The sequence below is a fragment of the Eucalyptus grandis genome, chromosome 8, assembly GCF_016545825.1.
Source record: "Eucalyptus grandis isolate ANBG69807.140 chromosome 8, ASM1654582v1, whole genome shotgun sequence".
NCBI lineage: Eukaryota > Viridiplantae > Streptophyta > Magnoliopsida > Myrtales > Myrtaceae > Eucalyptus > Eucalyptus grandis.
In genome coordinates, this window is record NC_052619.1 from 5,211,419 (window position 1) to 5,234,862 (window position 23,444).

Sequence of the window (23,444 nt, forward strand, 5' to 3'; positions counted from 1 at the left end):
CCCCCACCAACAGTAGTTTCTTCAACCCCCACTAGGATTAGTGGAGTAATCACCCCTCAGCACCTTATAATCATCAGTGAATAGATCATGCCCAGAAAGACTTAGCTTCGAGGAGATGGATCATACACTAGCGCACTCGCCAATGGCCAAGTATACCAATACATCACACGACCCCGCAACTTCAGACAGCTCATCCCGCAAAACCTTCACAGGTTTTTCGAGAGTTTTTAAGCCCGTTCATCGCCATTGAAGGCTTCATTAAAGGGCATTTGGTTCTGAGAGTGCACGCGGGCAATCCTAGGATGTGAAAGTATTGAACGCCACCACCTACTCAAACACGCGAATCGCATCAAGCATTTGACCAGCAACCTCGTGAGGATGTCTATAAGAACATCATCTGTGTATATGTGTGTGTGTGTATTGAGAAAAGCAGAGGTTTTCAGCCTAACTTTTCAATAGATCACACGACCCCGCAACTTCAGACAGCTCATCCGGCAAAACCTTCACAGGGCTTTCTAGAGCTTTTAAGCCCGTTCATCACCATTGAATGCTTCATTTCTATGAACTAAACGGCATTTGGTTCTAAGAGTGCATGCAGGCAAGCCAAGGATGCGAAATTATCGAACGCCATCGCAAACACATGCACGTGAATCGCACCAAGCCCTTGACCAGCATCCTCGTGAGGATGTCTACAAGAACATCATCCGTGTCTATATATGTGTGTGTATGTATTGGGAAAAGCAGAGGTTTTTAGCCGAACTCTTCAGTAGAGAACGGCCAAATGTGGACCAAGGACGTGCACAATGTACTCCGGTTGGAGGTTATACTTCTTGACAATGTCGCTTTCTAGACGAGCCACAAGACAACCGGCCTGAACTGAGTCGTCAAACACGTTTCCCATAATTTTAGGACCAGAACTACCGACAGCTCCAGCAAGTACACATAAATGGAGAAGTTATCCAGTAATCCAGCATGATAACCATTCAATTTGCATCTCTATTCAGCTAAACCCGACCACGTTATCAAAGTCTATCTGTTCAGTTTTTGGTAGAGATATATTCTTCTGCATTTGCGCTTTAAGATCATGGAGAAAATCGTGTGCTGAGCTTATTTAAATAGCAAGGTCTTGGTTAGGCCCAGGAATCATTTACCTTGCCAGAGTTGTCTCCAGGTATCGAATCATCCTATCAAAAATTAAACTTCAACAGGACGGAGTCTCTTCCGTTGGTCTCTTGCATTTGTCTAAGTAACTGGATACTGCTTTACCAACTACTTAATAAGAGCTAAAATTTGATTCCATGCATACTTCTCGCAATGAATTGCAACTTGATGCCATCTCGAGATTCAATAACAGCACAGTGTGCACCTGATTTTCATTTCGTTACTCGCAGAAGTATATCGAGTAGTTCCTGTATACTGAAATGACGCAATTGAAGTGAGCCGGTTTTGATAAGAAGCATTTTTGAGTCCATATATACAAAGCATGAATGGCAGGGGAACGAACTTGGGAAAGCTCCTGGGCCCCCACTACAAAGCTGAGAGATGTTCAGACGACGAAATGCATTTCGCCTGCACAGCCAATGTCTTCACGGTGCCTCTGCATGGGTCACTATCAAATTCTGCATTTGAGATCCTGACGGAACAGCTATTTCTTCCTTGACAAGCCTGTGACATTGCAGGTATAAAATATACACTATCAGGCAGTTGCCAATGGATTAGGATGAAATAAACACTACCATCACGAAGGCCATTCTAGCTAAAGGTCACCATGCTTTGTCGATGATTAAGAGCCCCACATCATTACAATTAGAGTAACAACTAATTCAACTAAGAATTTGCCATGCTACATAATAGAACTGAAAGCAAATTTTCCTAATTTTCTCCACCTTAAGGTAGCATGCTACCATATAGGTTAAAACAAGAATTTAGAACTGCACCAATAATTCACTTGTAGGAAGTGATCAAATGAATATGATGAATATGGTTACTTGACTTAATATGATGAGAAAAATGCATACTCCATGGAGCTTCTAAGAGAGATGGTCAAGCTTATCCCCAGTTTCACATTCTACTATTTCTTAGTCGATGTTTAAATTCCCAGCCCATTGTAAGGAAAAAAGGAGAAAAGCCTCCTCCTTTTTAGTCCGAATTCTAAATAATGAAATTAATTTTGAAAAAAAAAAAAAAAAAAACAATTGCTCTCATTCTCTGAACCCCAAAATCGGCACACAGATATTGAGTTTTTTTAAATGACCATTAAAGGGTTTTACTGGCTAACAGTATCAATAAACTAATCATTCCTCTTATGAAATTCCCCCTATTCTAAGCTTAGTGTACATTTACCTTTGTTACCACCAGCAAGGAATTGGGGGCATGGCAGCTGCTTTTGCGAAAGTTCTGGCAGCTGCCTTTAGGTGTTCCATAGCTTGCGAATTCTATGGAGGAAATTACATAACCATCTTCGCAGTGCAAATGCATCTCAGGAGTCATATCATTGATCGAGATTCTTCCCCCCACAGAATCGGGAAGGGACCACTTTTGTACAGGAGGATAGTGTGACTCTGACACTTGACCACAGATGATCTCTGAGAAATGTAACTTGATTGATATATCAAATGGATTCCCTCCTGTTTCCTCGAAGATGACGAGTAAATTATCTGACCCCTGGAGCCACGACCGTGGTATGTGATACCTGTAAATAAGAAACAATAAGCTTGTTGCAGAGACACAGATTTACCATACTGTGAGATTTGTAACTTTATGGCTTCCAGCAAGAACCATATGTAAGTGAGGATGAGGAAATGAGCATAATAATAATCCATCAGTAAAGATTGTATGCACTGAAATGAAAAGCAATAAACATGTCGTCAATAAATGTGTACCGGGTTTGGGTAGACTTTCCGCAATTTGTGCAGCACTTTTCTGAATTATAGGGTCCGCGATAATCACATATCGGCTGACATCCACCTTTTGGGGCAACTAGAGTCCAGTATCTTCCTATATGATGGCCATTGACCCAAGCCTGGCCCTTTCCCATGCTACCCAGATCAATAGCAACAGGATCTGTCCCATCTGGGGAATCAAAGTATGTCTGTTCAACCAATAAAAGACTTTGAGTATTGAGGAGTTCTCATTTGTAATGTTTTATAATGATTACAATTATAAAAACAATGAGTCAACTCCTGGTCACAATCATATATTAAGGGAATATTGCATGCCAAAAGATGTCAAAGAGTATGGTATTACATGCAAAAACTATCTCTTACAACCAGAATTCATCATTGATTGTACTCTCCAAGTGAAGAGGAAAAAGAATAGGAGAGAGAGGGAGAGGCTGGGGGGGGTGATCCAGTTACCTTGTACCAGGAAAATGTGGACGGCAAGTCATCCTGAGTCAAATAAGTCCATTCTGCCTTCTCATTATCCTCAGTTGTGTATATCTTTAGGAATTCACCTCTAAGCCCAACCTGTATGCAAAATGAAATGATATAAAAAATACTCTTGCAGAATCAATCACATTCTGATGACAGAGTATTTAATGGCTAGTTAGATAGAGGCAGTGAGATCATAGAAAAAAGAAAAAGTTCAAGTATTCAGTTGCCAAAGCAGACAACCACTTGATGAGAGAATACAATGGAAACTAAAATTTGCCTTCAAGCATGAGACAGTATGAGCCTGCACATGAACTTTAACTTTGTTGCTAGTTGCAAAAGGCATATTATTTCGAAGCACAAAACAAGCATCTAGGTTTTATTCTGCTGCCTGAAGCCTGTCTCTAATAACAAAAGCATAAACAATTAAAGCATCAGCATATATATATATATTTACTTATTTATTTATTTAGGAATGAACCTGTTCAAGAAGCTAATCGCCACATGTTCCATTCAAGAAATTTCTGATTCATCATTCTCAAGGGATATTGGTTTAATAAGCAAGATAGATCAAGATGAGAACCAGGTTCTCCAGCCTCAAAATTTATACAGCAGGGGTCAGTATTTGGAGAAGGTTGATAAAACGAAAAAATCAAGGTAAGTTAGTCACAATAAAATTGGGTATAGTCTAAATAGATTCACAAAAATGGTCTGACAACATTTAAATAATACAGAATCAGATACTCAGATAGAACTGTATGATATGTTGCTGAGACAAGGGCGTACTCAGATCTTTTAGTTTTTATATTGATTCACCAACAGTAAGGACGAGTTTCATACTCAGTCAAGAAAGTTCCATGTCTTACCTTTCTTAGAGCTAAAAGCTATCTTGATAAAATAACATGATAGCGAATTGTGCATAATGTTACAACAGCATAGATAACAATTGCAAACTTGCAAATGAAGAATAATTATACATTGCCAGTGGGCTAGTACTCAATTTGCTGCCATGGACAGAATTGTTATTGCAAAGAAGAAAAAATAAGAGATGGGGAAACCGTGTGATAACTTTAGCAGTAACATATTGGAATAACTTGCCTGGTAGGTCCACAGAGATTTTGCAAGGTCCATATCCCCGTCTTTAAATCCAGTAAGCTTTACCTTGCCTCTGAACCCAGCCCCATCTTTCTCAAAAAAGGCACCATAGTTCTGCACCATGAGATAATATAATAACAGTGTGAAGATCAACATGTCCTTTAATATGACAGTCGTCAGACCGTACAAAAAAGAGCAACTGGAAAGTATCACTTCACATATAAATACCCCAGTGAAAAAAGTACAGCGACTGCGAAATATTACAGATTACAAAAATACCTACAAGAACTGCCACCATGAAGATACCTCAAAATCCAAAGTACCTTCTTTCAGACTAGGGTTAAGTGCACTAGACATTTAAAAACTTGTCACGAAAGTGCAACCGAGTCTTGTAACTTTCAAAAAGTGCAATAAAGTCCTTTCATTAATAGCACTTCCATGACAGTTTTAGGATTCAATTGCACTTTCATGACAAATATTAGGACTTAATTGCACTTTTTGAAAGTTTTAGGACTCAATTGCACTTTCATGATAAATTTTAGGACTTCTAATATACTTATTCCTTTAGACTAATATTAGTTTCTGAGAAAACTATGAAGATGACACTTCAAATAATTCCTTTTGTGTTCTTCTCCAATTGTCTTCCCTTATTTATTTTTTCTTTCAGGAAACCATGTCAATGCCAAACTGTATTAAGCCACTACTTTTTCCCTTGTGTCCAACATCTATGGCAAAGCAGGCAAGACAAGTGCCAATTTCACTTATTCTGTCACATTGGCCCATTACAGGTAGACACAGCATTCTTCCCAAGTGAATGCAGTCAAGCAAACTGTGGAAAGCCCAAGTTTTACTTAATTTGTTGGAAATAACCCAATAGTTACCAGCCACGAGACTACCACATAGTCGGCAATCCTTTCTGTAAAAATGGCACAAACCAATAAAAATGACACTGCTGTGCTCACAAGCCTGCCAAGGAACAAAGATTTACCTGTAACCCGACCGTTTGTGATAGCAGAACTAGATCATTATATCCTTGCAGAAGATCAACAGGCTGCACTGCCTTGACCCAATGACCGAAAGTACTGCCTACAGTTGAATTAAACATAAAATTGGCTTAGCAGATATAGTTTCAACCAGTAAGCAGTACATATGATAAAGACGAGCAAAATCCACTTACACTGCTGAAAAACAATAACATACCTACAACTGCAAGACCCCAGATATTAATTCCAGGAAGCTACTGCTGTGGAGAGATATTTTTCATATTATAATTTATTAGCTGTTTTTTATATCTAGTGCTTCTCTCTAACGGCCCCACATACTACATGCAGGTAACATTCTGCAACTTCTTGATCTGAAGAACCTAAATCAGTACTGCTAGAGTACTTATAAATTTACTATACCTTCATCAATCCAACCTGTTCAGCTTTCAATTAGTGCAGTAGTCTCACCATTTCCATACAGTATTAGAGCAAGCGGTCATGTGCAAGCTCTCTAACCTCTCATTTACCTCCTGACTTAAAATTTCACTCTTCAATATTAGGGCCAAACCCAACATATGCGTGAGGGAGAGAACTGGAGTTTTAAAAATATCAACTATGTCTCTATATAACATATCTAAGTTCTTAGATAAGTTGACAGCGATCCTATAATTTCAATAAGTATAATACACACTATAGGTTGTTAGCATCGGAATACCCATTAAATACACCAGTACATTGCATTCCTATACCAAGGGATCAAAAATTGAAATCTAAAAAGAAAAAGAAATGATGTGATAATTGGGGATATAAAAGACCAGCCCCCACAGAGCATGTGTTAAGCATTCTTATGAACTTATGCTGAAAATAATGAACCTCGCACTTCTCTGAGTTTAATAAATTTTTCTTTGAACCAATGGTTTGAAATTAATCACCTTGGTAAAATCTGTTGACCTAGTGTGCAATGATCAAATTGATGAGATGATGAGGGAAGCCCTGACCATTATAAACAAGAACTTCCTAGTAACTTGTGAAATATATGTAAACAAGAAAAGCTATGCATACTGCTTGAAGGGCAGAGGCTACTAAAATGGTCCGCACGAGGACAGAGATTCATATGCTAGAAATTGTGACTGATATCTTCATGTTGTACAGATTTAGCTTACTCTGTTCTTAAATGGGTGCACAATGGTAGTAGTCTGCTTTCTCCCTCAATTAAATATTCATTATCGAGTGGGTTTATGTAATTTATTATTGATATACTGCTCTTTGTAGTGCATTTCATTCTTACTTTTTCTTTTTTTTTGGCCAGTGTGCATCCATTCTTTTACTAACATACTTGTGCATGGCATGAGAGCATGTGGCAAGCAGAGGGAGAGACAGGACAACAATTACCAAGAAGAGAAAAACAAGAGATCAGATACCTGCCAACTGCCCATTGACAAATACACGTAGGACATCACGGATGCTGTCAATTATAACAGTTGGCCTCATGTCCTTTTCCTTCCAAAAGGCGATATCATCTTCGGAGACGTAAATTCTTGATAGAGGAATATTGAGATGTCAGATAAGCCAATGAATACATAACAGATTTGGTGAAAAGATAAAAACAAAATATAAAATCAGAAATGCAAACTTTTGCCAACATCCATGATACCATCAGCCAAAAGCTGAATCCGAGCTAGAAGAATCTTATGAGGAAAGTACAAAGGGCAGTGCAATCACACTAGATGTGAGTCAGCATGATGTTGCACTATTCTGTTAAATGGCTCATAGAATACATTGATGTCCAAAATTTGCAACAAACTGCAAAATTGGATCAGTCCTGAAGAGTTTATCCAAAGTTACAGGCATTTGAGGGATGGACTTAAAGGGTTCATGAGTTGTTAGCAATGTTTTCTAACACAGATCTTTCCCGACTCAATGGTCAACCAGTTCAGACAGTTGAACTGCGTGGTCAATCAAGTTGGATAGCTTACTAATAAATGTGATGTGATATGTGTGTGTGCGTACTTGGACACCAATATGAGCACCCCTCCAGTGGTTGTGGAGCTCTCGCCTTAATGAGGTCCCTCAGCTCTTCATATTTTTGCACCAGGTGAAACACTTGGCCAAAGGTCCGGTCAAACTAGTGAACAGTTCAACAATTGGGCAGTTGAACCACGACAACACAGGGGTTGACCAGATCTTGACCAATCTGGGTGAATAGGAAAAACCCAAATGGGCCATAATCAGTTCCCAGTCCAACCGGCCGAACCAGCCAGCCCGGTCCAGGTTTGAAAACACCGGTTGTAAGAGGTCCCAAATCTCCATCTGAGATGAAGAGGCCTGACTATTTTTACATAAACCAGCCAAGTGAGCAATCACGAATCCTGTATCTTCTATTGAAGGTGGGAGGCTCTAATAATGTGCACTAAGAGCTGCCTAGTGCATACTCGATACATGTCTATGAAGCAAAACCAGAAGCAGAACTTGGAACTGAGAATTAGATATTATTAACAAATAAAACCAGTAGACACTTAAGGAGCCTCTGCCCAAAATTGACGTATCTTCATACATGCATAAAAATCATTAATACACAGATGCAAAGAACAACCCCGAACAAACAGTTAGAAGAGCGTGCAGTGAAAGGCCCTCAGTAAATGTCATCTACGGCACGAAAACCCACTCCTATGTATAATAGGATAAATAATGCAACAAATGACAGAAGAATTGACAGCTCAGTAATAACTCAAATTAAAGATACTATCGCAAATAGGTAGACAAAAGCTAAAATCCATGACAGCTAAAACTGGGAGCAAGATAACACCATACCGAGTGAAATGCCACAGATAATCAGAAAGATCCTTTGTAACATTTAAGTGCTCTAAAATGCCTTCAACCGTAAAATTGGTGGGGCTCCAAACACTAATTGGCTCTTGTGACCACGTCCATGATTTGCCAAAATAACAAGTCCCACTTGTTTTCTTTATTTTATCCCCAGAAACAATAGAATTAAGGGGCAATTCATTTGCTGTTGATTTGATGGAAGTTTGTGCTGCAACCTGGTCGAGACATGAAGACAGGAAGATGTAATCAGATCTCAGGAAGATATCCTCCAGACTTCTTTTCCCTTCATATTCATACGTAATAAATGGCAGAAAGTACAAGTAGCAGAAATGCAATTTGTATGTGATACTGAGCAGATAGACAGTAGGGATGTGTGACCGAAAGGAAAAATCTGAGGTATATAGAAGGAGGGAGAATTACTTCTAGCTCAACCACAACATTTTTTTATTTTTTTTGGTGACCGAGGATCCACCAGAGCATGCCCTTGTCGGCTTACGCCGATTCGGGGTCTCACGGGCCTCCGCGATGGAAGCCCAACAGCGACTATACCTCGGGGGAAGCTGGCCCAGCAACCCACCGCCAAGGCCCCCCACTTAAATCGCTAGCACCACGGGGATTCAAACTCTCGACTGCATCGAAGCAGGGGAGAACAAATACCAGCGCGGCTGCCCACGGATGGGTAACCACAACATATTTTATCTCAGAACAAAACCAAAGTAGACTTATCCTAGAGTATTTTGTCTGCGCAAAGTCAAATCATTAAATATAACCAGACTAGATTTCATTTACATTAGATAAGCATCTCAAAAGAGCTAAGAGAATCTACATTACATAAGTCAACTACTTCAGATGATTCACCATATTCAATTGCTAGAACGCCATTCCTAGTTCTAACAACTTGTTCCAGAGTTAAAACCATACCTTGGCAGTGTTGAAAACCACATTCCTGCAGTCTGGTAATATACTCACAGACCATGGAGGTAAAATATACGCCTGGCCAAGAAAGTGGACTGTAGCGGATCTATGTTCATCTATATTTGCAAGAAATGCAGAGCAGACTCCTTGACCTGTATACCTAGTCAAGTTATGGCCTTCGATGTGATTGTTTCCATGGTACACATGTGCCTGAGAAGAAAAATAAGAAAAAAAAAAAAACTTTTACCAAATAATGAAATAGGCTACTCTGGTAGCCTTATACTAAAAGATGCATGAAAATGAGGTTTCCGAGAAAATGAAGCATTCATGAACAATATTGAAAGTTATGGCTCACAACATCTGGCCTGAAGGCCAAGAAAAGCCGGTAGCCATTCCAGAAAACCACTTAAAACTTACAGACAGTAAATAGATTCTTTCAATTCAATTAATAATATGGCTGAAACACTGTACCATGCAGTGACAAGTAGTAACCCCAGCTCAATAATTATTATCCTAAGAGAATGTGCAGAAATTGATTTCTGACTGATGGTGATGTATCACCGAAAGAGGAAAACTAAAATAAAGGGCAAGCCAAGTAGCCATCTTTTGCGCACCACACATCAGAATAATACTTTGATATGCTCATTCTTTTGAGGAGAACCTACTGAACATGAAATCAAAGAATTTTTATAATGAAGCATCATCAAGAGGCACAGAGATGGACTCTGACAGATAAAGCAGAAAACATGGACATCAGGCCATTTAAAGAATTTATGAGGTATTTGAATAAAGAAAATTGCATAGTCAACATGCCATTCAGTCTTTGCATAGTCCACATCTAATCAGTCTGCAGCCAGCAAAAGACAAAAAAAAGAACATGCCAATCAGTCAACCAAGGGTAGACCACAACCTCTTGCTTTGGCCCCAATTTTAGATACTGTGCTGCATCAGAAGCAACAAGGGCCGCTTCGCAAAGCCTTATTGCAGCATGCAAATCTTTCAAATGCCCCCATTTCGGCTGGCTCAGAAGACCTAGGTAGAAATATAATAATTGTTACTCTAGAGCATTTGAAATTAATGTGACCTTAAGATGGCAATGAAGCTCCATACTTTCACCTCCATAGAAGAGATGTCTAAGTGTGCACACTTGTGCGTGATATGTATATAGATGCATAAATATTCTCAAAAGTATTTCTGCCTACCATATTCATCAAGCGGAGCATCATAGTCATAGCTTGTAACATAGAATGGCCCCCCAGAAGTTCGGCCAAAGTTTGTCCCTCCAAAATACTGCAACCATGAATCACATGCATAAACGCAGCATCAGTCATCAGTGAATGCTCATCATTATCATTGATCTTAGCTAAAATGGTTCTTTCAACTTTCAGCAAATCTACTCATATACAGTCCTAATTTAAGAATTTATCTCTTTTTATTGTAAAAGCCTAATAGTTTGTCAAGCCAAATGCCTTCCAGCCACGAGATCTTCTAATTCCCTAATATAGCTACAACCATTTATGAGATCTAGGCATTTGCTGCAAAATATAAGGGGGAGGAAAGGAAAAGAAGAACCTTCAGACATAACCAATATCAGCACGCACTTAAAGCAAGTAAAAGACATGATAGAAAAGGCCAATAGCAATAATCAAAGTTTTGATCATACCATATAATAGTTTTGAAAGCTTCCACCCCGTTCGAAAAAGCGGGCAACTGCAAAAGCAAGATCTTCAGCAGGTCTATGTGGTAATCTTCCACCCCATGATGCAAACCTTCATACAAAGGTCCAAGAGCGCAATTCAGTAAGTAAGGCTCTGTTGCATTAATGAAACTGTTTCCATTTGGAAAACGATTTCGTCAGAAATTTTCATGAAGAACAACATACAAGGTAATGTTTTCCAGTATTTGGCATGTATCTTGGTTCCCAGACACGAGGAGAAGTGATGTTAAGTGTAGTAGACAATTGTGCAAGACATCCATCAAAACATGGGAATCAAGTTTTAGTAGCACTAAGTAAAACTCTAGTTTATTATAAAACGGTAGCTCACAATGGATTTTTTGCTATCAGAATCCTTACTAAACCAAAATTCTCATGTCATGGGAACTTGTCAGTAAAATCTGATTTCTAAACAAAACTTAAAACTGTTTCCAATCAGTAATATCCAAGAGAAAACAAACAAGTGATGGTTTAAATAAAGATTTTGCATTTTCTAGCATTTGTTACCTCAAATATTAGAAAACAAAAGCAAAAACATTTGCAAGGATCATTTTGGTGCTTTTAGAAAAGTCTTTCATAAAATCTAAATCTTGATAAGAGTAGGAAAACATTTGACAAACATGTCATTTTGGTCTTTTAAATGAGGAAGTGGAAACAATTTAATGTCATAAACAGAATTTTGATACTGTGTCAGAATCTTCTGGATCATGCCATCAACATATGCCTCAGAAAATTTCCACTTTTGCAACACGGTAGGACAACATTCCAGAGGGTAAATCCTCCAAACTTCTTCACCATCTCATTGGGAGAAAAAGAAAATAAATATTTCTAGAATGAGGTTTGCTATTTCCAATTTGAAACCAATCTTTTCCTTTCCTTATACACCTCGGCTTCTATTCTTTGCTTGTTATTTTCTTAGCCTTTTGGTCCTTATACCTATCTATCATTCTATAGAGTTACTTCCTCAAATATAATACTTTCTTATCACAAAAGAAGAAGTGTCACCACAGATACAGTAATGTTCAGCCATCAAAATGAATAGTTTCTCTCAAATTACATGTGCCTCATACTAGAAACAACATATTGTAAATGACATTCCTGGAAAAGATGCAAAAGAAGACGCATATTCTTACCAGCCATCCCAATCTTCTGTCCAAAGTGTTGGTTTGTCATAGGAATTAGGCTTAAATCCATCACAGTAATAACCATTGCAAGCATTTATCTGTTAAAGAAAATTTGAAAACTCATCACAATTACCAAAATTTACAGTAAAAGCAAAAAATTATTCACTTACCAAAAGTTTCTTTGCCCAATGCACTCATTGCTAATTCATAACACATGCCAGATTTCCATCGTGACAAAAAAGGGGGGAATAACTTACAATAGTTTCGGGGGCATCAGCCTGCTGGCACATGACCCATGGAACCCTAGCACCAAGCTCAATAGCCATCCTTGCAGCCCATTTGACATAATTCTTTCCCCTTTGCCCATAGGACCATTCAATGTTCCCATACTCATTCTCAACCTGACAGTTCTTCTTGTTATTATGCATGTAGTAAGACACAATAGGCAACGGGGCAAAGAGCCCAGCAAGGAATATCTTTAATCTTTTACATTATGTTTCAGTAATGAGAAGGTCCACCACCACCAACTGATTAACAAATCAAAGCATTAGATCCACAATTGAGCATTCAGATAGAACATTCAGACAGGAAATGATTCAGGATCTGCAGCTGACTTTAAACATCTGATATGGCTATTTAATTTCAGTATAGATTTAGGTCCCCATAAAAAAGGATATCAGACATGATTCACCAGAACTGTAAAGAGTATGGTTTTTGTCCAAATAAAATGTCCAATGACTTGGAGAGCATATAATTAAGCATTTTGTAGAATATTACCACTTCAAAATCATCTACAAACCTGCAACATGATAATGGGGCCACCTTGCCAAGAGAAGAGCATCTCCTCACGCATTAGATCCACAATTTTTCTGACAAACCGCTCCATCTCAACCTGGAAGATGTAACTTGTTTGAATACTTAAATATCAAAACAACTCTTCATCTAACAATTTGCACTTTTAGAACAATTGGCAGTGATTACACAAAATTTTAGATGGTGATAGAGCAGAAGGTCCTAAGTCTAAATCCACTCTATATATTCCACACTTTAGTCTTAGGTCAATTTTCAGCCTATGCATGAGAGGAGTATTAGAATACTTAAAAATAAACTATGCTTTCATCTAACAGTTTGAGCTTTTAGAATGACATTAGTCTCAGAAATTTTACAGGACTCAATGAAACTCCAACAGTAAATGCACTTTTTAAGTTCTTGTCTGCAAAAAACCACCAATCAAAATTTAATTGTGAGGGTGACATTACACTTTCTTTTTCTTAACAGAAACTATAACTAAATGATAAATCCAACAAAAAGCCAGATAAGACACTTTGTGCTGTGAAACGTTCTCTCACTCACCACTCAACCAAGACACTAGGTCTATTTTTATGGGTAGGGTGGTAGTTAAATAGATTTTAGATCAGTTGGATCAGCACCAATCTATTAGGCCTACCCATTAAAGGTTTCCCAGCACTTTAGCTTTGACAGTTCATAAACTTTTTAATCCATTCCAGGACAGATGGAAAGCTTATTACAAGCTCATCAAAGTCAAGTCCAATTTTGGATTGTTAAGGGCCAGTTTTCTTATCTTAGGCCAGTTGTTCTTGTCTGTTTGAAATCTAGATTCCTGTTTTCTATGTAATTTGAATTTCTAATTAATTTAGGCCCACTTTAGCTAATCTTTACATTTAAAAACAGCTAAAGATTAACCTGTTCTGAAGCAGAAAGGGAACCAGCCTTGGACCTGTCGGTTCTAGAACCAGCGAGTCCTTCCCTAATTACAGGTTTTTTGAGCCGATCCATCTGATCCATTCTCACCCTTATTTAAGACCCTGCCTAGTAAAATGATGCATTTAATCAAGACCTTTGGAGAATCTATATAATGTTCCTACCTCATACTATACTTAACAGAGGAAAAAAGAACTTGTGTGCTCTAAAGAGGTACTCTCAGCACATTTGCCAAATTTACCTTGAAAAGTACATTGTCCGTTCGAAATTCAATGCCAGGGATATCCCGGAGCCACACTGGGAAGCCTCTGCAAAATTATAGCCCACAATTCGTTCACAATTTCAAGGAACCATTTTCAATTAAATTGGTGTCAGCCTAATCAGAATAGTAGAGTCAATGAAGCACTATCTAGAACTTCATATGCATATGATCCAAGAAAGAAGAATTACAGAAGCACCAATGACATTTACTTTGTACATTTTGCTCTCTCAACTTGAAAACCTACATATTGCACCGTTACAAGATGGATCTTACCTGACGTCTATAATTTAATGCCTTTCACACACCATTTCAAAAGCCATTTTTATAGGAAGATATGATAATTTGATTTTTCAATTATTCAGATGGATATATTTATGGAGAGTTAGCTAATAGATGATGACTAAATGTTGGAAACTTTAGCACTGCTTATTTCGCTTGGCAAGATTTACCACACATGCACCTTCTTCTGGGATTAGTTTACTTTAGGGAATTAAAATAAAAAATAAAAAATAAATATGAAATGTCAAGAACTATAACTTTTCATGGAAATATGGAGAGCATTATTCCAAAAACAGATGAAAGCTAATGACCATATGAGGAATATTTATGATTGAAGTTATATGTTCTTGCCCTCTGAAGAGGGAACTAAGATTCCTAGTTCTTTCGGAGATATTTTGAAGATAATGCAAATTGTGGAATGAATCATGGTGCTCCCATTTTCCCAACACAAGGCTAACTAGATTTTAATCATGGGCTACATGCATATCCAATTACTTTTAATTATCCTAATTTCTAAAATTTTAGTCTTAACAAAATGAGGTTTCCTTCCAGCTCTCATGGGTAATTTATCTTTTGAAGTGGAGGAGGCGGAGGAAGCGCATAGTCTTTTAACTTATGAGGACGTGTTTAAATTTGACTACGCCCTAATTATTTTGACTTCCTATTGCTAATATGTAGGGGTAATTGGCGAATGCTCAATAAGTGAGACAAACCCCACTTTTGGCTTAATAATACAGATATGGATAACAAGCTTGATTAGTAAAGTTTCCTGATGATTTTCTGAGATCTCACCAAGAATTCCTGAGTAACATCCAGGCCCGTCGTTCATTTCATGAAGTCTTGCTGTCCACCTAAAGACTAACATAGTTTGATGATTCTCATTAACCTATTTATCATTGCCATGGCAAAGAGACATGTTCATCTCAACTTGGAGAAGGAATCAACAACAACAACAGCAAACCAAGACTTAACGCACTAGGTGGGGTTAGATATATGAATCCTATTACTCATTGCACTTGATCCTATATATATGCTATCTATCCAGTCACAACTGGAGGAAAAACCAAATAAGGAATGAAGAGCAGCTTCAACCATTGATAAGAGCCATAAATTTCTCATCCATACCTTGTCCCCTGTTTCTAATCTAATTTGGTTAAGAAATTTCAGTTTTTCCACTAAGGTGAAACTAAAGAGTGCTCAGGGAGAGGAAATTAAAAACTGTAACTCTGCTAACAACAAAAATAAATCATCAACAGTGGATAGATTGTAAAGTAAAAAGAAGCGAGTAAAACCAGCATTCAGTAATCGGAAAGAAGATGAGACCCAAAATTCCACTCAGCACAGACATAAGGGCCTATCCGGAGATGAAGGTACATTCCACTGGATCCCACTAGCTTCACAAACTTGACAATGTCATAACTCCCTTCAAAGTAGTACTGCAGAGACAGTTGATAATGGAATGAGTAAATGCTTTATCCAAAGAGTCTGATCCCTCTTTCTAAGAAAATTTGCAGTACCTGTCCTCTCACAGGCTCATGCCCACTCCAGAAGGCATAGGTTTGAACTACATCTGCACCACCTTCCTTGCTCTTTGCAATAAGATCGGGCCACATCTGTATGATGCAAACCGATGTGAGGGCACAAACTGATTACTCACATAAAGTTACAATTGAGCAAGGCTCTCCTCAGCATCACACAAAGTAAGTAAGTAACAGAATACAGTAAAGCAACTGTGCTAACTAGACAAGAGAGGCACTGTACACCTATCTAGACAAACAAATGACAGGTACACTGAAAACAAAATAATCAAGGGAAATGCACCGTCAGTGCAGAAACAGCAGAGGTACACATCATCACATTGTGTGCAGAGATTGCAAAGTAAACACAGAGAGAGGTAGTCATGACATGAAGAAAGAAACATGGACTAGTTCTCGCATATCAAGGCCCTAAATTTCTGAACACCACGGATTCAAACAGGGAAGTCACTTCTCCAGACATTTGATGGGCCCATCCACTACACTGCGCACCCTAAAACTCGAGGTTTGCCCCGGAATCTTGCTCTGCCCCTACCGTGTCAGCTTTTGTCCATTCATTCCCTACGTATATAACGAAATAGTTTACCTCGACTCTTACACGAGAGCAATATGGCAAGAATCCTCACCATGCATGATCCACTCGTGCTCATTCTAAGAGTTAAACTACCATTTCCACGCTCCTGTCTGCTTATCCAATCGAACTTTTGCCTTCATTTCGGCTTCACCGACATTCTTAAGCACAAATCCCAATTCATCTGGCGGTACGACAGGGCAACTGAAATGCAATCGCAGACGCGTCGCAACTCGAGAAAGTTCGCGCCCGACGCGAGTTCGGAGCAAAACGACACTTCTTCACTGGATACGGCGGACGAAATAAGCAAAAAACGAAAGGGCGACGACCTCGTATCGTCTCTCGGCTCGAGTCCCGCCGGCAACGAAGCACGCTGCCGATCATCCACGCAGAGCGACGTGCCAAAAAAAAAAAAAAAGCTGCGAAAGACGAGGCCGCGTTGCCGAGTACCTCCGGGGTGGCGCGAGGGTAGTGGATTCCGGCGGAATTGAGCATGCGGCGCTTGCCGTCGATGATCAGAGCCCGATGGTCGTAGCTCACGTTGAACGGCTCGAAGAAGGACGCGGAGCCGGCCGAGGCCGCCGCCGCCGCCGCCGCCGCCGCGGCGAAGTGGACGATCGCGAGCAGGAGCAGGAACGGGAGCGAGTTCCTCCTTCGTTCCGCCATTGCTCCCCCTCCTCGAACCAGAGAGAGAGAGAGAGAGAGAGAGAGGAAGCGTCCTTACTGCGAGCTCCTTGGTAACTACCGATTGGAACAATCAGCCAATCATTGCGCCTGACAGGGACGGGTCACCAGCCGGTCCAGCCGGTCCAGCCGGGCCTTTTCCCCGGTCGGGTGATTGCGCATGGTAATTTAATATCACAAAAAATCTTAAATTAGCACCTTTATAATAAACTTACTTCAACTAAAAACTTTAAATTGATATATCTATGATAAAAATTACTCTAAATTAATTTTTTTATCTCTAAAAATCTTAAATTTGTATATTTGTGATAATTTTATTCTCTATTGACCTATATTAAATTTGATTAAGATAAAACCTTCAAACTAAAACATCATTTAGAGTTTTATTGATTTTAGGTAAATTTATCATGAATGTATTATTTTGGAGTTTTTTTAGTATTAACTTATGCAATCTATTTATTGAATTTCCTTCTTTTACCTTTTAGAGGGATAAGGAATAAAATCAAAACTTGCCTATTAGAGAATTTGAAAATTCTCTCTTCTTAAATATGGAAACTAATTAAGTATTTCAACATGTCAAAATACTTTTAGGGAAGATAATTTGTGGTACTGATTAGTTAGTAAATCAAGAAATTCAATCCTGTGATGTATATAACATTCTAGCTTTACATGGGCCATCGAGATATTTATTTCCTCCCTTGATAGGACAAATCAAACTAGATTGAGTTTTATTAGGAGAATAAATAATTAACACTTGGACTTTGCCCCATCTTTTTATATAAAAAAAAGTTATATGTTGTTTGTTTCATAAATAATGAATGGTTCGTAAAATATTTTATTGAAAATAATAGATTATATTGCCCATGAAAATAACAAACAAAAAATATTTTCATTATCCGTGAAAAGATTTACATTTAAATTACTATTGATGGTGAGAACATTTTTTATTAACTAATTATTTCAAACAATACACTTGGTTATTTTTAAGATATATGTTTTTCAAACTATTTATTTTTCACAAAATAAACGCAATGTTTAAAAGTTCAAGATTATTCTCTTATTATATAAAAGAAGTAATTTATGATCTATAAGGTAAGTAGCAGTAAAATATGTTATCGACTGAGTTATTTCTAATCGAATTCTCAATACTTCATTTTATTGGTCCACTATTTCGCTTTTTTTTTTAAAAAGAAAAATTCGTTTAATTTTGTCGCAAAATTAGGAATTGTCATGCTCTCCTCGGCCCATTGGGCCCAAATGGGCCCATTCTCAGTGGGCCCTCTGTAGCTAGGCTTTTTTCTGGCTCGCATTTTCAAACCTTTTCCAGATTCTCTGCGGACGAGCGCGGGAGAGAGAGAGAGAGCGCGCGAGCTTGATGACGACGCGAGACCAGATGGAGACGGCGTCGCCGGCCGCCGGCGATCTCGACGTCGACGCGATTCGAAGGTACTGCAGGTGTCTTTGCGTGCGTTGCGCTCGTTCCCATGTTCGATTATCGAGAGTGTGACCGGGAATGTCCGTGCTTTTTCTCTCGTTCTGAAGCCGAGTGAGGGAGCTCAAGCAAGTATGCAGGGATTGCACGGAGCACGCGCCGGAAACGTCCCCGGCCGACGCGGAGGATTTGCTCAATCGATGCGTTCTGGAAATCGAGGTGATTCTTGCATTTCGCTCTCGATTCCACCATTCGTGGCCGTTTTCTGTCCCGTTCGGTTTATGAATTTGGGAATTGAGATCCTGGGTTAATGTTTCTTTTTCCTTTTTCTGTTTGTATTTTGCCCATTTTTGTTTGGTGGAAATTGTGTAGAGCGGGGTGAAGCAGATTGTGTCGGAGTATTCCGATGTGAGTGGCTTCGGGCAGGAAGATTTGGGTAAGTCCGATGACTGCTGAGATGCTCTTGGTTATCGAATTTATTGTCTACTTTTGTCAACCTGCTGAAAGGAATTTTGCAAAATTTCAGGCTTTTAGGAGATCATTTGATTTTTCTCTTGGATAAAGGTTGAGTTCATGGTATGGCAACTGTTGGTTGTGGGTTTAACATCCACACGAGAGTTGAACAGCAGTATTAGGAAATTAACGAGTAGGGGCTACACAATAGTACTGTTTTTCCTGTTATATGGCTCGGTTGTTCCCATTCCCAGGTTATGTACTTTGGGATGATATAGTTTTGGACGGTTCTTTTGCTATATGGACTAGTTCAATTTTGTAGCATTTGTAGTGACATGCCACGTAGGAACAAGGGGCTGTAGTTCAAGTGTAGTTCCAATCACTTCTCTGCTTTCATCTTGTGTCTAATTAAGATGGCGGTTAAAGCATCCAGCTTGATTGATATGTTATACTTGAGTCATGGCTTAATGGTCCTTACCTATCAAATAATGTATTTATATTGTATTTCATGGTGCATACTATCTTCTGATAGGTTCACAATAAATAATGCCCCCTTATTGTATCCTTCTTCTCAACCCTAGCCGCCCAATTTGAAATTTTATAATTGATAGTCCAAACTATATGAAATGGCTCACAAACCTTTTGTCTTTACTTTAATTTTGATACTCATGCAGAAAAGAAATTCTTGCAATATCTTTTGGCTAGAAATTGCAAGTTGTATTTGAATTTGGAGTTTATCTTCCACTGATTATTGATAATAATTGATGCATCTTTTTCTGAAATGTATTTACTGAACTTATAATTGTTCAAGCTAGAAAACTAATTCTGGGCGCTTCATCATAGATATCAGTTTGATATGCATATTCATGATTGATGAACTTATGGTTTTGATTCATCGTCTCTGGATTTTACAACAAACAAAGTTGATTGTGTAGATGCATTCTTAGGACAGTTGAAGAAAGAGCTGGATGCAGTGCAAGCTGAAAACAATAAAATCTCTGATGAAGTTGAGCTTATCACAAGATCCATAATGGCTGGTGAGAATCATATTATTTAGTCTACTTGTTTGTAGATGAACTTAACTTATGAGATCATATTGACTGCAGATTCTAGTGCTTTAGAGAGTGACCTTGAAGGGCTGGAATATTCTCTGGATCTTATTGGCTCTCAGGTTAGTAAAATAACAAAAATGTTTTGCTTGTGACATTTGTCAGGCTGGTCATTTCCACAGGCTGTTGACTATTTCTACTTCCTTTTTGGTTGTGATTCGCCATGACATCCAGTTTCTGCTAGGTTCATATATGTTGAGATTGAACCCACATGCCTTACAATGGTTTGACATATTGTAGGGTCTAATGAAGGAAAATGCTGGAAAAGTGGGCATGGATTATCAATCGAGTTTGATGAATACAGATGTGTGCCACAAGTTCGAGGTTTATTTTAACGGATTTTTTTTCCTTTGATTTTGATGCCTTCTCATTTTAGTCATGTATTCACTGTTTCCCATTATACATGCTTTAGAGATAGTCTCACATAGGTTGTTTTTCCACTATATATTTCTTTTGTGTTTGTAACATGTAAGAAACATAGGTTTTGATCAGCACAATTACTAGGATGTCTGAATTACTTTATTTCTAGTTCATTATTTGTGCTATTGTTTATTTATGAGATTTGCCTTTGATCTAATGCTCATGGTTGCTTGGACTATGGTGCTCTCATGCCTCGCAGGCCCTAGATCTTGAAAGTCAAATTGAGGAGAAAAAGATGCTGTTGAAATCTCTCGAGCATATGGACTGTCAACTAAGAAAGTAATCTATCCTTTTGAACTCTTCGCAGTTTCTCTGACCATCCAGCAATTTTTCTGCTTCTAAAGTTTTTTTTTTTTATCACCCGTCCTCTATTCTTTTTTAGGGATGATACAGTTGAACAAATTGAGGATGCTTTGACAGGATTAAAGGTCATTGAAATTGATGGGAGCTGTATTCGCTTGTCACTGAACACGTATCTTCCAAAATACGAAAGCTACCAGCAGAAGATAGAAGAGGCCGTTGAGACTGTGGAATTGAACCATGAGTTGCTGATTGAACTCGTGGATGGGTGTCTGGAGATTAAGAATGTTGAGGTATGAATTATGCATGTGCAATCACAATTCCTCCTATTGAGAGAGGAAGATAGAGGTTCAAACAGTAATTACCATCATTTTTGTTTGAGATATTACTTGGGGATGAGATTTTAATCTTTACATTACAAGTGCAACTCTTGAAAGATGCAAGGACTAAAACACCTCTCATCCTTGTCATTTGACTACCCAGCACTTACAACAATAATTTCACATCGAATGCTTATTGTGCAATTACCCAACCACATTTTCGTGTGCAAGTGGAGATTGAATTTTGTGCTTTTACGTTACACATCTCTTTGAAGAGCTGCTAAATTGAATGGAAATTTCTCCTTAATGTTGCCAAATTTCAAGATTGACATGGCTGCACATCCTTAACTCAGAAACTGTTTCAGTATTTTTTTCACTTCATATGAATCCTTCATCCTTTCTAACATAACAGCCTCGCATTCTGTAGATATTTCCCAATGATGTGCATATCGATGATATTGTTGATGCTGCAAAGGATTTCAGGTCCGTCTCTGCTTTGTTTTGTTTTCATTTTTGGTGGCTGAAGTTAGGTTGTATCTGTTTTTCATTTAATTGATTGTTAATTACCTTCAAGTAACGCCATTTGAAGACTTTCAGATCTCTGTAACTGAAATTTGAACCTCACTTGAGACATTTGTTTTGAGTGGTTATTACTTATGGCAATGGCCTAGATTCAGAACTTCCAATTTACTCATAGAGTTTCTTGATTGCCATTACTATTTACTTCTCTATGCATGGTAGTAATTAAGTTAATTCTGGAGGAATGGGAAGTCAGTGAACTGACAAATGTGAATGTCATTGTTTTCTTGATTGGTAATGTCCAGGCAGTCATTTTCAGAATTGACAATACATCAGACACCATTAGAGTGGTTCGTGAGGAAAGTGCAGGAAAGGCTTATTATGTCAACCTTGAGGCGATTGGCAGTCAAGACTGCAGCTAGATCAAGGTCAGACTTAAACTGACCTTTAAAGTTCACTGAAGAAATGGATTTTTGTCCTCATTTGAATCTTGATTAGTTTAACTGAGAAGCTTTTATTCATGTATACTTGTTTTCTGTTTACTAATGCAGGCACTTCTTGGAGTACGTTGATAGAGATGAAACTATTATAGCTCATATGGCCGGTGGGATTGATGCATTAATAAAGGTGCCTCAAGGTTGGCCAATGCTGAACATTGCACTGAAGCTCAAATCATTGCAGAGTTCAGATTGTCATGCTAGAAATATATATTCAAGTTATCTTCGAAAGGTCGAGGTTAGTATTGTTATGCTCTCGGTCTACCTCCCCCACCCCTGACCCTCCTTCCATGAAATCTTGATGCAGGTGTAAATCGTCCTGCTATCAGCATGTTGGTTCTTGTGCCCCTCTGGCAGTGAAAATTGATTTATGAGTAGGTAGAAATCCTATTCGAAAAAAATATTAGATGGTAGATGGCAAAATTATTTCTTCTTCTTCCCCTATGAATATTGTCATAGATCACTAATGTGAAATTGTGGTTTCCATTGTGTCTGATTTCATCAGAGGTTGATTGCATGGGTTATTGCTTTTCTATTTTAACTTCTGCAGGGCTTTCAACAATTTTTTGTGGTAGTTAGTTAATATCATTCTGCTCCTTTTCAATTTATATAAAATATGCCATTATTTTTGACAATTACATGCCTCTAATTCTGGATATTAAATGATTTAGGAAGCAGCCAACTCCTTAGATTCACAGCAAAGGATGAACTTGTCAAGCTTCATGGATGACATCGAGAAGATACTTAAAGAAAAGGACTTCGAATTCCAGTCAAGTAAGAGCTAGAGGTCATAACCAAGCCGTGGATGTCACTAAGGTTATATATGCTATCGAGTTGCATTCTAATATCATGAATCATTCTCTAGGCAATAGTTTTTTACAAGTCTAACCGTCAGGGATACTTTGTATGATTCACCAAGAATTATCCCAGTGACTAATGGTTTGCAGACTGTATTCCCCGGCATAATATCTGTATTCTTGTTCCATCTTTCCATGCTTTGTACTAAAAGAAAAGAAAAAGAAGCTGTTTGTTCATCTGTTTATTTTCTCGCTGTACTATTGAATGCTGCATGGTGCTGCTCTGTTCTAACATTATTGTCATTACGTAAATTTTCAGAATGTTGAATTACCAGATAGAAACTTTCGCTGTCTTATGAGTTCGCAGCTTTTCCGTTTTTATTATTAGGTGTTCATTCGCTGGGCGAGCAGTGGTCCCAGGGTTGTTTGTGGTACCCACGAGTTTGACATCCACTGGAAAAAAATAAGAAATTGTTCAAATGTGCTGTTTAGAAGCTCAAAACTCTGGGAATTCAT

At 38.4% G+C, this 23,444-nt stretch overlaps 2 protein-coding genes across 3 annotated transcripts; one reads left to right on the forward strand and one right to left on the reverse strand.

Annotated features, from left to right (window-relative positions):
- Positions 1-1,306: 1,306 nt before the first annotated feature.
- On the reverse strand, positions 1,307-17,104 carry LOC104456013 (beta-galactosidase 9). 2 transcript variants are annotated; one of them, XM_010070705.3, is made up of 19 exons: positions 16,848-17,104; positions 15,809-15,904; positions 15,615-15,727; positions 13,992-14,058; positions 12,828-12,920; positions 12,286-12,429; positions 12,038-12,126; positions 10,854-10,959; positions 10,393-10,480; positions 10,101-10,222; positions 9,197-9,400; positions 8,261-8,490; positions 6,871-6,986; positions 5,455-5,552; positions 4,470-4,580; positions 3,357-3,467; positions 2,883-3,091; positions 2,344-2,692; positions 1,307-1,665 (listed from the first exon to the last, which is right to left on the reverse strand). In XM_010070705.3, the coding sequence occupies exons 1-19, from the start codon at positions 17,061-17,063 to the stop codon at positions 1,528-1,530; spliced, it is 2,700 nt and encodes an 899-aa protein (XP_010069007.2). In that variant the 5' UTR covers positions 17,064-17,104; the 3' UTR covers positions 1,307-1,527. The 2 variants fall into 2 exon arrangements, with proteins under 2 accessions (XP_010069007.2, XP_010069008.2); XM_010070706.3 differs by lacking the exons at positions 15,809-15,904; positions 16,848-17,104 and having other exon boundaries at positions 15,584-15,722.
- A 1,292-nt stretch (positions 17,105-18,396) lies between these two features.
- Positions 18,397-23,173, forward strand: LOC104431252. Its single transcript, XM_018867397.2, has 12 exons — positions 18,397-18,527; positions 18,624-18,732; positions 18,886-18,949; positions 19,902-20,003; positions 20,073-20,137; positions 20,316-20,399; positions 20,695-20,774; positions 20,878-21,088; positions 21,543-21,598; positions 21,940-22,062; positions 22,186-22,369; positions 22,803-23,173. The coding sequence occupies exons 1-12, from the start codon at positions 18,457-18,459 to the stop codon at positions 22,914-22,916; spliced, it is 1,263 nt and encodes a 420-aa protein (XP_018722942.2). The 5' UTR covers positions 18,397-18,456; the 3' UTR covers positions 22,917-23,173.
- Positions 23,174-23,444: the final 271 nt, after the last annotated feature.